This window comes from Staurois parvus, unplaced genomic scaffold (assembly GCF_062004578.1).
Source record: "Staurois parvus isolate SC_StPar_1 unplaced genomic scaffold, SC_StPar_1.0 ptg000709l, whole genome shotgun sequence".
Lineage (NCBI taxonomy): Eukaryota > Metazoa > Chordata > Amphibia > Anura > Ranidae > Staurois > Staurois parvus.
In genome coordinates, this window is record NW_028318505.1 from 2,181,984 (window position 1) to 2,196,455 (window position 14,472).

The 14,472-nt window shown below is 45.1% G+C and overlaps 1 protein-coding gene across 1 annotated transcript in view; it reads left to right on the plus strand.

Moving 5' to 3' along the window:
* The window catches only part of CACHD1 (cache domain containing 1), a 274,321-nt gene that overhangs the window by 130,052 nt on the left and 129,797 nt on the right, over positions 1 to 14,472 (plus strand). Inside the window, exon 4 of the mRNA XM_089653393.1 lies at positions 11,665 to 11,771. Within this exon, the coding sequence (XP_089509519.1) occupies positions 11,665 to 11,771 (107 nt within the window). The remainder of the gene's footprint in view (positions 1 to 11,664; positions 11,772 to 14,472) is intronic.

The window sequence follows — 14,472 nt, forward strand, 5'->3', positions numbered from 1 at the left end:
GAATAGTACAGATATCCCCAAATGACCCCTTTTTGCAGAGTAGACAGTCCGACGTACTTCATAAGAGGCATGGCGAGTTTTTTGAAGTTGTATTTTTTTGTCATAATTTTTCAGAAAATGAAAAAATTCAAAAAAGTAGTTTCACTATTTTTTTTTCACATACTGTCACCAGTGCAGTACAGCGTCATCATAAAACTGGCATGGCGGTGATCAGGGATACTGACTGGTGACAGTGTGAAAAAAAAATATATTTTTAAAAAAATTTTTAAAATTTATTTTATTTTTATTACATTTTTTTTCTTTTTTTTAAGATTTTTTTTTCATATTTCACTATGTCCAAAGTAGTACAATGTTACCATAGTAACATTGTACTACTTTGGGGAAGTGGTCAGTATTTTTTTTTTTTTACACAATTTCCTTATAGCAAAGAATTACTTTGCTATAAGCAAGCATTTACCTGAATGACATCGATTCATTCAGGGTTTTTTTTTTTTTTTTTTTGGTGCTTAGCTGTGATTTGGCCACAGCTAATCACATGACGTGCATGTGATTAGCTGTGACCATTCACAGCTAGACAGTAGTATACAATGGATGGCATGAATGAAGCCATCCATTGTATACAACTGTCATGTGACCTGCTGCGATTGGGCCGGTACTCAGATCTGTCATCGGCCGTGTCCGAGGTACACGGCTGGTGACAGATCGCGCTGCTGCACAGCTCTGCAAACGCGTGAACTGCGCATGTGCGGGAGTACGCCAAATGGCGGCCTCCCGGAAAGCTAATGCATTTTTCCGGACGCCATACGGCTATTGGCCGGGCGTCAAATGGTTAAAGTAGAATTCAAGCCTAACACTAACTATGCTTAAAAATATTCCCTTCCCATCTGTTACCTATCCTGCCTAACCTGTCCAAAAAAAAGTTCTGTATGCGTGCCTATTTTTGGTCCGGTCTGGTCACATGATCCGACAGCTCCAGTCTGGTCAGGGAGCTGTGGCTGCAAGGGAGGAGAGAATGCTGACAATGGCTGGGACATGGGAGCCTATGAGTAACATCCCTCGTAGATTGTAAGCTCCAAGGAGCAGGGCCCTCGAACCCCTCGTGTATCACACTGTATTATTATTGTACTGTCTCATGTATTGTCTCCCATTGTAATGTACAGCGCTGAGCGAACTATTGGCGCTATGTAAATACTGTATAATATAATACTCACAGCTTGCAGAATTCCTAGCGGCTGTCAAGCACTCCCTCCTCTCCCCAGCAACTGCCACTCACTGACATGGAGAATCACATGACCAGATTGGAGTGAAAATAGGTAAGGGTGTGGGGAGGTGCAGTGTGGTGCGGGCAGAAAATCAAAAAGCAGCCTGAAAATCATTCCAGTCCAGTTGCAGTAAACGTGGAACTTATATTGAATAGAATGCCAATGTTACAAACATCCTAGCGGAGAGCGCTGCTGGGAAAATAACTTCCAGTTCAATGTAGTCACAGATGTGGCTTAAGAGAGGTGGTGTTAGCATCTCTTCAGAGGGTAACGTTCGGCCTGGCCGGTCCTGTCCCAAGAGGGGAGGCTTATGAAGGCGAGCAAGTCCTCTTCCTACTCCTAGTTGCTGTCCCTGACAAACAAGGCAACTTTTCACTATACTAGCCACTCGCACAAAGCATGTCAAATCCAGGGGGAAAGGGTTTAAATTGACCTTGCTCTCCCAAGATGGCCACCAAGGGTCACATGGCTGAAGCGTAGCCAATGGAGAAGCTGCTCCATTTGACCTGAAAAAACCATAGAGAAACCAAGTTTCCCTTGGATTTCCTTTTAAGACTGTGGTACCACTCGAGTCGAGTGCCACCTACAGTGGAGGAACAAACTGCATCTGCCTACATGTATACACATCTGTCTTACATAAGGTACACAGGATCGGTAGCAGGAGAGGGAGGGAACATTTTTGAGCATGGTTGGCATTAGACTAGAACTCTACTTTAAGCAGTCAAATATATAAGGGTTGATATGGGCAGCACAGTGGCTAAATGGGTTAGCACTTCCGCCGGGCAGTACTCGGGTCGTTGGTTCGAATCCCAGCCACGGCACCTCCTGTCTGGAGTTTGCATGTTCTCCCTGTGCCTGCGTGGGTTTCCTCCCACACTCCAAAGACATGCTGGTAGGTGAATTGGATCCTGTCTAAAAATTGGCCCTAGTATGTGTTTGTATGAATGTGAGTTAGGGACCTTAGATTGTACGCCCCCTTGAGGGTTAGGGACTGATGTGAATGTACAATATATATGTAAAGTGCTGCGTAAATTGGCGCTATATAAGTACCTGAAATAAACAAAAATAAGTTTTACATTCAAAATCACATTTTCTGGCAGACTCTTAGTCCCTGGACTTTTCTAGCAGTTTATCTGTACGGCACTCAAACCCGCCTTTCATGTGGCAGAGTGTGTAGTGGACCCGCTTCCCCTGTGCTGGCACAGGCCCATCCTCCTACACCAGCCTCCCCCCATTCTCCTGTGTGTCATAGTCTGTGGCCTTGCCCTCCTCCCAGGGTTGCAGTCTGTGGCTGCCTCCACCCGCTGTGTCTCACAGTCTGGGGTTGCCTTCCTGTGTGGTGCAGTCTGCCCCCTTCCCCATACAGAGCAGCATGTGGCATCCCCCAGCCTGTGTCTCATCCCATTTCACCCCATGCTTGGCGCAGTCTTTGCCTTAGGCCTCGCGCACACACAGGACGATTTAAAAACGCTGCTCCTGGCAGCAGCGTTTCGGCAGAAAAAATGCCTAACGCTTGTAAAAGGCGCTTGGGTGTTCATTTCATTGGCCAGAATAATTATTATTAGAATTATTATAAATTATTATTATATTATAATAATAATAATTATAAATTATAATTTATTCTGGCCATTGAAATGAATTAACGCTCAAGCACTTAATGCACCTATCGTTAATACGCATTTAGACGCGCATTTTTTCTGCCAAAATGCTGCTGGTCCTGCACACGCAGCTCCAAAAAGCCCCTGCCACTAAAAAATTCTAAAAGTCTGTGTGCATGGGCCCATAGGATAACATTGAGGGGCATTTGAAAGCCTGGCACCCCTACAAAAAAACAAAGTGGCTGCAAAAACTCCCTGTGTGCATTAATGACCTACAAGTACATTACAAGAAGTAACATTTATTTAGCAAAAGGGAAGACTGTGACAGCCTTTTTGTTGTGTGTTTTGGTTTTTTTTTCTGTGTGTGTGTGTGGGAGGGGGGGTTGCAGGTTTTAGCAAGATCTAATAAAATGTCTTATTTAGAACTGGGTAAACTTTGTAAGTGCACCCTCAATCCTAAATAAATCCTATTAAAGTGAATTATCTTTTACTATTTTTTTTTTATATTCAGATGTAATGCAAACAATATGCCGGCCTCATAGGCAGCTGATTAGACAGAGACAGACAGAGGCAGGCTGCTTTGAGACGAGAAACATTTGGACCACCTGGTGTGGGGAGGTTGTCTTCCCTCGGACAGGTTGACCTCACATCCCCTAAGGTTGGGTGACCAGATTTGATGCCGATTGACTCTGGTTTTCGAAGTGATAGCAAGTTTGCCAGAGCTAACCTAAAGCAATGAGACCATTTTTTTCAGGTACTTGTACGAGGCCCTCAATTTACACAGCACTTTACATATATATTGTACAGGGGCGGACTGACAACTCATGGGGCCCCTGGGCAATTGGGGATCATGGGGCCCCTGTGTCCTTGCCCACACTCAAAGCACACCCAGAAACGCCTATAAAAGGTACCAAGGGCATTTCATGGGGCCCCCTACTGACCCCGGCCCCTCGGGCAGTGCCCGAATACTCGAATGGTCAGTCCGCCCCTGATATTGTACATTCCCATCAGTCCTTAACCCTCAAGGGGCGTACAATCTAAGGTCCCTAACTCACATTCATACATACACATACAGGGGAAGCAGGGCCACTACACACACTGCCACATGAAGGGGGGTTTGAATGCCATACAGAGAAACTGCTAGAAAAGGCCATTGAGTCTGCCAGAAAATGTGATTTTGAATGTATAATTTATTTTTATTTATTTATTCCAGGTACTTATTTAGCGCTGTAAATTTACGCAGCGCTTTACACATATATTGTACATTCACATCAGTCCCTAACCCTCAAGGGGCGTACAATCTAAGGTCCCTAACTCCCATTCATACATATGCATACTAGGGGCCAATTTAGACAGGAGCCAATTAACCTACCAGCATGTAGTGTGGGAGGAAACCGGAGTACCCGGAGGAAACCCACGCAGGCACAGGGAGAACGTGCAAACTCCAGGCAGGAGGTGCCGTGGTTGGGATTCGGACCTAGTACTACCAGGCAGAAGTGCTAACCATTTAGCCACTTTGCTGCAGGCAAACTACAGGATAATGAACTGGTCATTGTTGACTTGCTACTCTTGCCTGATACAGAGGCCCCTTCTGGTCCTCACCCCATTTTTTTTGGGGGGGGGGGGGGCTGCATAAGGCAGTTGGCAGCATTTTGTACACAGCGTGGCCACAGGCCGGCTGTGTGTTGCTGATGACTATACCGAGAAAGCAGAAGACGGACGTTTTAACCCTCATTGATCATATTAAAATATCTAGACTTCCTCACTTAAATTTGGTATCAATACTGATTGCTCTGCCTGGCATGTAGTCAATGCCGGATTTATAAGGGGGGGGGGGGAGGGGCCCCCTCTATATAAAAACTATATAAAATAATAAATAATACAATTATATAAATGAATAAATTATATAGTATAATTATATTAAATTGTATTAAATATTAATACTCAGGTGGTATGGAAGCTGAAATATCACAATGAAAGCATAGCAAGGTACTACAAAATGCATGTCAATGCTGTAACTCGGACACGTCCTTCGTCTATATATACTATTGTTTCCCTTTAACAGTCTTTACATTTTTTTTTCGTACGCTAGATTTTCTTCTTTACTTCGAAACCCAAATCCACTGGTTTACGGTGTGAACCAAGGCCACATCAAAAAAAAGCCCTCAGCCGAAGCGAGCGCAGGCTTGATGTTCAGATTCAAAAGCTCCTGCAAGCTCATTTCATCTTCCGCACTGCCGATCTCCCAGCTTGTAAATCCTGTCGGTGGGGGGAGGGGGGATGAAAATGACTGCAGCCTGATGGGAATTAAGTTTCTGAAGTTCAAAGCCAGCACTACATCAGAGCAGCTGTCAGTCAAGTCGAGCATCGTGGAGGCTACTGGGGAGTGGGTATCTCGGAGGGAAGCGGATCAAAGTGGGCGTCACGGTGCTGTTTTCTCCCCTGGGAGGCACTTTTCGATCAGTTCTTCATTAAACTGAATCCAGAAGGCACTTTTCTCTCCCCCTCCGCCATTTCTTTTCCCTCCCGTCATTTTTTTCCCCCTCCTTGTTCTAAATGCAACTTCCCTTGAAAATGATTTTCAGGCTGCTTTTTGATCTCCTGAAAGTCAGTGAAGAAACCAATTACAGTTCTATATATGTGTTTTCTTGCCTTTCCTGGGCAGAGAGGCTGTATTAGTTTTTTTTTTTTTGCATGGTTCTTTGTCGTCAGTGTCATTTAGCTTGCAAGGAAAATCGTTTTCCTCCTCACCACCGATATTTTTAACTCTTAGGGGAAGCGCCATGCTGTTTCTGCCGTCTTTGAAGCTCCAAGATTTTCTTGTTTTAGAGCTGCCGTGTGCTTTATACGGTGTGTACTTGCGGCTGTCTGAAGCTGTTCATTCTTTGTTGCTTTTTCTCCTAATTGACGGCGTTGTGCTGCGGCGTTTTGTACTACATGTTTGCTCCCCCTGTGCATTTTAAGCCCTGCTGGGACCATCCTTCTCTAAAAGAAATGTGCGTTATTTTTACACCTTGGCAAAGCTGGTCGGGTTTTCTACCTGTACGGTGGTAGACTGTTGGCCCATTTGTTCCTTTGCTTCGGCTGTGCACAATTATTATTGGTACAAGAGCTTCATGAATTGACTCCAAATCAAGTAGACTTCACCTCCGCAACATCTCCAAGATACGCCCGTTTTTTAACCTTGGAAACTACTAAGCAGTTTATTCCCTCCCTGGTTATATCTCGCCTTGACTATTGCAACTCCCTCCTCATTGGCCGATCTCATCGCAGGCTATCCCCTCTTCAGTCTATCATGAATGCTGCTGCCAGACTCATCCACCACACTAACCGTTCTGTATCTGACACCCCTCTCTGCCAATCCCTCCACTGGCCTCCACTCAGTGTCCTCCACCCCTCTCTGCCAATCCCTCCACTGGCCTCCACTCAGTGTCCTCCACCCCTCTCTGCCAATCCCTCCACTGGCCTCCACTCAGTGTCCTCCACCCCTCTCTACCAATCCCTCCACTGGCCTCCACTCAGTGTCCTCCACCCCTCTCTGCCAATCCCTCCACTGGCTTCCCATTGCCCAATGGATAAAATTCAAAACATTAACAATAACATATACTGTAACGTCATTTATAACTCCGCCCCAAATTACATCAACGATCTTGTCTCTAAATATCACCCAAACCGTCCTCTCCGCTCCTCGCACGACCTCCTGCTCTCTAGCTCCTTTGTCTCCTCCTCCCATGCTCTTCTCCAGGACTTCTCCAGAGCTTCCCCCATTGTCTGGAACTCTGGCGATCTCTGAAAATCTATCTCTTCAGGGAAGCCTATCCTGCCCTCAACTAATAATGGAATCTTCTACTCCTCCTACCAGTCCATCCCCCACAGTTACTACCTTTTGTACCACTAGTCCCTCCCTCTTAGATTGTAAGCTCCAAGGAGCAGGGTCTTCCTAACCCTCTTATATTGAACTGTATTATCTCCCGTTATATTGTAAAGCGCTGAGCAAACGGCACTATATAAATCCTGTATAATAATAATTGCACAAGATGAAAGCTCAGAGAAATAATTCACAGGCCTTTCACCCATCCGGGACAAGGGGTGGGCAGGAGGGGAAGCTGCCCTGGGCGTAGCAGAGCAAAGGGGCAGAGAATGAACATAGTGAAGTACACCCATTCTACAACATGCATTAGTAGTGGGAGAGGGGCGCAGTTCCGCATCCTTGCGCAAGGCTCTTGATGGACCTGTCCCGGTACTGCTTTCCCCCATAACACTTTTCTCTATACATTGGTCAGTTTTGGCTTTATCCTTCTGCTAGTATAAAGTTAACTTATATTGAAGGAAGACCGCAAAAAAAAAAAAGGTCTATCTGCGTTCTCTTTTGATAAGGGTCCTAAGTGCCACCAAAGTTTGATTTCATGGTGGTGGTAGTGATTGGGTGTTGAGAGCTGAGCCAGATAGAAGGTACCCTCAATGTCTAGCCATTCTCTGGTACAATACATTTGTTGCTTACTGTGATTAGGGGAGGATCAGGCTGTGTAAAGCTCCCCTAGAGGCTGATGACTAGTGCTTCCAAGCATTGGATGTACCCATAATTGCGCACAGAAATGTTTCGATTTGTTGGACATCTGTGCGGCAAGCTCCAGTCCGTTCTTAAAAAGGAAGGAAAGAATAATGTCTGGTACATTTTTTTTTTTTTTTTTTCGTTCAGCCCAGCAAGCTGAAGGGGAAAAAAACTGAAGCGCTCGGGAGGAGCTTTCTGTACTATCTCCCTCACTATTGTGTTCTGACAGGTAGACTGTTCCCAACCCAAATCCCCCTCCCCGACCAGAACACACCAGTCAGCATTCGCAGCCATTGGCTGCCAGCACTGATCAGATGCTGATCTTCCAGTATGCATGTTCGACAAAAGCTGGCCATTTGGCCATCTTGCTTTGGACAGGCTGAAGTACACACCGCTGCAATGTCGGCCGTTTTCTGTTGAATCGGCTGACACCGGCCGATATTAGGCCTGCGTGTGGTCCACCCATTATACAGGGTCCTGGAAAGTCTGATGGCAGTCCAGCTATCTACGTACAAATGCTTTTTGGAGCATCATCTGCCCATTTGTGTATGTGCACTCTAAAGCCAGTCATTCTTGGGATCAAAATCCAGCTAGTGCCCCAGGGACTGGCCAAATTTTGATCCATGTATGGGCAGGCTGATTGTACCCAAATTGATCCACTTTGGTACAACCAGCCTGTAGGATTTTTCTGCATGCTGCTCCCCTGCCGGCAAAATACAACCAGGCTGTGGGAAGGATTCCCCATCAACACTGAGTGTGTTGAATGAGGAATCAAACAATTTTCTGTCATTCAACCCATGGTGGAAGGAAAGGAAATCAGTTAATCTATGGCTTGCCTAAGAGCTGGTTCCCCAGTCTGAAAGCTGGAGCTGGGCATTGTGGCCATGGTAGGGAAAATGCGCAGGCTATTTGGCAAGGAGAGTTGGAATCCATGAGCCGTGGTGTCTTAATACCAGTATTGTAAAAGAAGGAATTTTGAAAGATGGGAAGCTGTCAAATCAAGACTGTTGTGTTTTCAATGGAGGACCAGTTCATATGTAATTCGAACTTATTGATGCCCGAAGTCTCCCCTTAAGCATTCTGAGATATCAAGCTTGCACAACTGTCATATATAGTTGTTTGCATGCATGGTTGAGTATCCTGAATGCACTGAGAAACAACACTGAAGGCACACTCAATTTTCAGCAGGTCCTGTGGCTGAAAGAGCTTCGGTCCACCTCCATTTTGGACAGTGTGGGGAAAAGTTAAATGCTTTGTCAGGTTTTTATCTGGGACCCTATTGCAGTGATTTCCCCTCACTTTGTGTGTCAGTGAATGTGTACGGAAATAGCAATATTATAAACCCAAGTTTCTGACCATTCCGCACACTACCGAAGGCTCCATGTACACGGGACGTTTGCAAAACACTTCCGAATGATGGAAACTGACTGCGGGAAAACGTAGGTTAAAAACGTCTGTTTAGCCGCGTTTGCATACCGCGTTTATGAACGTTTGCATTTAGAAGCATTTTTTAAAGATAACCTTCCAAAATGCCCAGAATGCAGTGAAAAACAGTTAAAAAATGAACTATTTCAGACATTTTGCATATCACCTCCCACCGAAGCCTCCCGGCCCTTAAGATGCTCTAAATTGCAGGAGACTTATGCAGGCCATAGATGGGGAGCAAACCGGCCGATTTTTCTTTAAAAAAATGAAAAATCGGTCGTTCAAGCGGCCGACGTTACCAGGAACGGTAAAAAAAATCGGCCGATTTTCATCCCGTCTACAGCCGGCAATCACCTCAGACATTTTGAGAGAAATAGAGAGAGCAGAAGAAGAGAGACCAGTATTTGTTGAGATTAGCTGTTTTTGTTTTTTTGTGTGGTGTTTGGATGTGTTCCAGCTCATTTCTGTGCAGAAATCATTGCAGCCGTGTCTAACATATTTTCTTTCATGTGGAACCTCAAAGCATGGTGTACCGGGTCCATTTGAGTACTGGGGAAAACGCTTTGCATGCATTTTGCATGATGAAAAAAGGCTCTGGACAGAATCTGGAAATGGAAGAGTTAATAAAATTTTACAAACGCTTATAAACGCGGTTAGCCACGTTTACAAGCGTTTGAAACGCTGATAAAATCCACTCCTGAACGCAAGTTTGGTGCGTTTAAAAAAAGACTGTAAACTCAACTGCCTATAAACGACTGTAAACGAAGATGTGTACATGGACACATAGGAAAATATTAGGTGCAGTTCAGGGGCTGCTGAAAAAAAACGCTGAACAGCTCCCGAACGTGAGTTTATCAGCTGCAATGTACATGGAGCCTAAATCTGAACAAATGCAAAAACAACGCAAGGTGTTCTGTGAATGAACGAGGGGAGTGGAGGGGCAGATGAATGACAGAATCTTCCCTTGTCCAATCATAGCCTGCTTTGTATTCTGTAAAAAGAATACAAGATGTTTTTGAATGGGTAAGGAGGAAATCATCACTGTAGCATCCAGCTTCACTGAGGACAGGATTTCTAAAGCAGTCAGCAAGCCAAAGAATACTCTTCATTAGGGGTTAAATATTTGGCAGTCCTGTATCCCCTAAATGTTGTTTTTTTTTTATTGGAGCTCAGCTCTAACTCTTGTTTGGAAACCATCTTTCCCCTGCACCTGATTGGTTGCTAGTCTTGATACTAGTTATGTACCAAAAAGTGGCAACGAACCCAACCTATAACTAGCCTTTGCAGTAAGGTGCACATGGAAGGGCAACACACATTTTAAACCAAAATTTCCCAGCACACTTACCAGCTAGCCTTCAAATTGTCTCTGATAATTCATGTTAAAAACAGAGGGCTTTGTGTACATTTGCAAATATATGTGTAAGCCGCAGTGTCTGCATCAAGGCACATCTGTGTACTGCAGTCCTAAGAATTTTCAGAGTCTCCAAGCTGGAGCACATATAGCAGTGGAGAGGACATGTACACTGATGATCAGTGTGCCCTGATGATCAGTGTAGCCCCAGCAGTGCCACCTGTCAGTGCTCATCAGTGCCTTGTGCCAGTGCCACATCAATACCACATATCAGTGCCTACCAGTGCACATCAATGCCACATACCAGTGCCCATCTGAACTGCCTTTCAGTGTCACCCATCAGTGCCACCTATCAGTGCTGTCAATCAGTGCGCAGCAGTGCCGCCTATCAGTGCCAGTCAGTACCGCCTATCAGTGCCATGTATCAGTGCTGCCTTTCAGTGCCCATCAGTGATGCCTGTCAATGCCCATCAGTGCCACCTACCAGTGCCTCCTCATCAGTGTCCATCAGTGCCACCTATCAGTGTCCATCAGTGCCACCTATCAGTGCCCATCACTGCAGCCTCATTAGCGCACATCAGTGAAGGAGAAAAATCACTTATTTACACAATTTTATAACAAAAACTAAGAAAAAACTTTTTTCAAAATTTTCAGTGGTTTTTGGTTTGTTTAAGAAAAAATAAAAAACCCCGAGGTGATTAAATACCACCAAAATAAAGCTCTGTCACAAAAAAATGATAAAAATTTCATATGGGTACAGTGTTGCATGACCGCGCAATTGTCACTCAAAATGCAACAGTGCTGAAAGCTGGAAATTGGCCTGGGCAGGAAGGGGGTATTAGTGCCCTGTAGGCTTGTGGTTAAGGGCAGGTTTGCCTGAAAGGAACCCACCCAGTGGCAGCTGGAGGCATCCAGCGCATCCCCACATACAATTCAACCAGCTGTGCAAAAAAGTGGCAACCATCCCAACCTATAACCAGCCTTTGCAGTAACGTGCACATGGAAGAGCAATGCACATCACAAACAAAATATTTCCCAGTACACGCACCAGCTAGCCTGCAAAACAACCCAATTGGCCCGGTCTTAACAATTCACGTTAAAATCAGAAGGTTTTGTCTGCACACATTTGCAAATAAATGTGAAAGCCGCAACGCCTACGTCTAGACGCCTCTGTGTACTGTGGTCCTAACTCAGTTTTCAGAGTCTCGATACTGGTGTATAGCTGTTTTTTGCAACAAGCCATTGCCTGACTTCTGCACACATTTGCAAATATATGTGAAAGCCGCAGTGCCTACGTCTAGACGCCTCTGTGTACTGTGGTCCTAACTCAGTTTTCAGTCTCGATACTGTTTATAGCTGTTTTTGCTACAAGCCATTGCCCGATGTCTGTTAGAGGTAATCTAATCGTTTACCTCATTGGGTAGCTATAGATTTAGCTAACAATTTTGGCACTCATCTCTCTTTCTTCTGTTACAGCTTTGATGGAAATTTTAACACTAATGTCTCCAAAACTATCAGCTGCGACAGACTGTCCACGACTGTGAACAACCGAGCGTTTAATCCTGGGAGGGACCTGAACTCTGGTTCGTATCATTATTGCCTATTTTGCAACTGAACAAGCTATTACGTATTCTGTGCATGTTTACAGGAAAGAAAACGTGTATGTTGGCTCTCTACTGAACAGTTTCAGCATTCACACATTCTCTCCTGTCTATATTCTGAGTTAGGGCAAAAAAAATTCACCCATTATCAGGGGCGGACTGGCAACTCATGGGGCCCCCGGGCAATAGGGGATCATGAGGCCCCTGTATCCTCACCCACACCCAAACCACACCCAAAAAAAGCCTACAACAGGTACCAGGAACATCTCATGGGGCCCCCTACTGACCCCGGGCCCTCGGGCAATGCCAGAGTGCTGGAATGGTCAGTCCGCCCCTGCCCATTATGTTTCCTGGTTTATGCACCACCTCTTTTTTGGTTCATGCTCCGCCCACTGCACACACTGAAACATCACGGGACAGAAAATATAACCAAGAGACTGCAGTTCCCTTACAGATGAACTGTTAGAAGGCTGCTTAATTTGGCTTCAGGGGATTGGTAAAACTAGTACACTTGGCCATTTTGGAAGCTTTCAATCTTTTTTCATTTAAATCAGGGGTGTCCAACCTTTGGACCTTCCTGGGCCACATTGGAAAAAGAGGAATAGTCTCGGGCTGCACATAAAATACACTAATAATGATAGCTGATGAGCAGAAAAAGTTGGGCAGATCACAAGTTAACGATCACTGATATAGATAATGTACCTATCTGATAGATAAATCTTCTTTTTTTTTATTGTAATATTTCTTATTGTAAAAGTCAAAAAGTGCAATATAAAACTAGTGTGATATTTGTTTTTGATAAACTAACGCATCAATATCTGGATGGATGTAGTAGCAATTCTCAATGAACTCTCAAGGTGTTCATCAGATATTTTGGTTCTAATTTTGCCCTTCGTGTGCTTCTTCCTTGAAAATTGTTCTCACAAATATAGGCGAAAAATATAAATATATTGCCGAAAACAGGTGACATGAATAAGTCGTGATTGTGAAAAGTGAGAGAATTTTCTTTGGGAAAATAAAACTTGTAAAAGTCCAGTAAAGAAGCACTGTCAAATATTGTTTGAGATGCATGTGTTTGCTGGGTGTAAATACATTTTTACAAACTTCCCCCCCCCCCCCCCCCCCAAAAAAAAAAAATCTGCATTTTTAAGTAAATTTACAATTTTAAGTTGGGCCGTATTCATAGCCATCTTGGGCCGCAAGTTGGACACCGCAGATTTGAAAAAAACATATCTGTATGAATATGAACAGTTCACAGCAATCCGCCACTAATAGGTTTCTTCATTTCCTGGCTTTGAACAGCCAAATAGGGTTTTGAAATGGTGAAATTGCAATCATTTGGTTGCCCAAAACCATGAAATGGTCGAAAGCTAATGGAAAGCTTTCAGAATTGCCAAAACATGCGTGGTGTGTCATAAGCATTACACTAAATTCTAAGCCATAGGGAGGGGTGGATTTCAGAAAAATGGAGGTAGAGTTGTGTGAGGATATTTGTACTGATTATTATTATTATACAGTATTTATAAAGCGCCAATGGTTCGCTCAGCGCTGTACATTACAAAGGGGGACAGAACATGTGACAGAGCAATAACAATACAATGCAAAACATGAGGGGATCGAGGGCCCTGCTCCTTGGAGCTTACAATCTAGGAGGGAGGGGATGGTGGCACAGGAGGAGATAGCTGTGGGGGATGGAGTGGTAGGAAGAGTGGAGGAGGTCGGCAAGTTAGCAGGGGGTGGGGTAGGCTTCCCTGAAGAGATGGGTTTTCAGGGTGCGCCTAAAGGAGAGGAGAGTAGGTGATAATCTGATGGGTTGGAGCAGGGAGTTCCAGAGGATGGGAGACACCCTGGAGAAGTCCTGGAGGCGGGCATGGGAGGAGGAGACCAGGGAACTAGAGAGAAGGAGGTCTTGTGAGGAGCGGAGTGTGCGTGTTGGGTGGTACTTGGATATTAGGTCGGTGATGTAGTTCGGGGCAGTATGGTGGACAGCTTTGTACGTCAGTGTTAGGATTTTGAATTTAATCCGTTGGGCAATCGGAAGCCAGTGGAGGGATTGGCAGAGGGGGGTGGCGGAGATGGAGCGGTTGGAAAGGTGAATGAGTCTGGCAGCCGTATTCAGGATGGACTGAAGCGGGGATAGCCTGTGGCGAGGCAGGCCAGTGAGGAGGGAGTTGCAGTAGTCGAGTCGTGATATGATGAGGGAGTGGATGAGCTGTTTAGTGGTTTCTGGGGTTAGGAACGTGGGGATTTTGGCGATGTTGCGGAGGTGGAGTCTGCACGAGTTTGTTAAAGATTGGACTTGGGGCTGGAAGGATAGGTTGGAGTCCAGAATGACACCAAGTACTCTGGCCTGCGGGGCGGGTTTGATGGTGGCGTTGTTGGATGTGATGGAGAAGTCAATGGGGGGTGGTGTCTGGGCTGGGGGGAAGACAAGAAACTCAGTTTTGGAGAGGTTCAGTTTAAGGAAGTGGAGCGACATCCAGTCTGATATGTCGCTCAGTAGGTGTGTGATTTGGGCGGAGACCGAGGGGGTGAGGTGGGGGGTAGAGAGATATATTTGTGTGTCCTCGGCATAGAGGTGGTAGTTGAATCCGTGAGAGTGTATGAGTTGGCCAAGGGAGGATGTCAAAGCTTTTAGGCCCATTGCAAGTACATTCCTAGAAGTAGGGAGGAATGAAGGCCT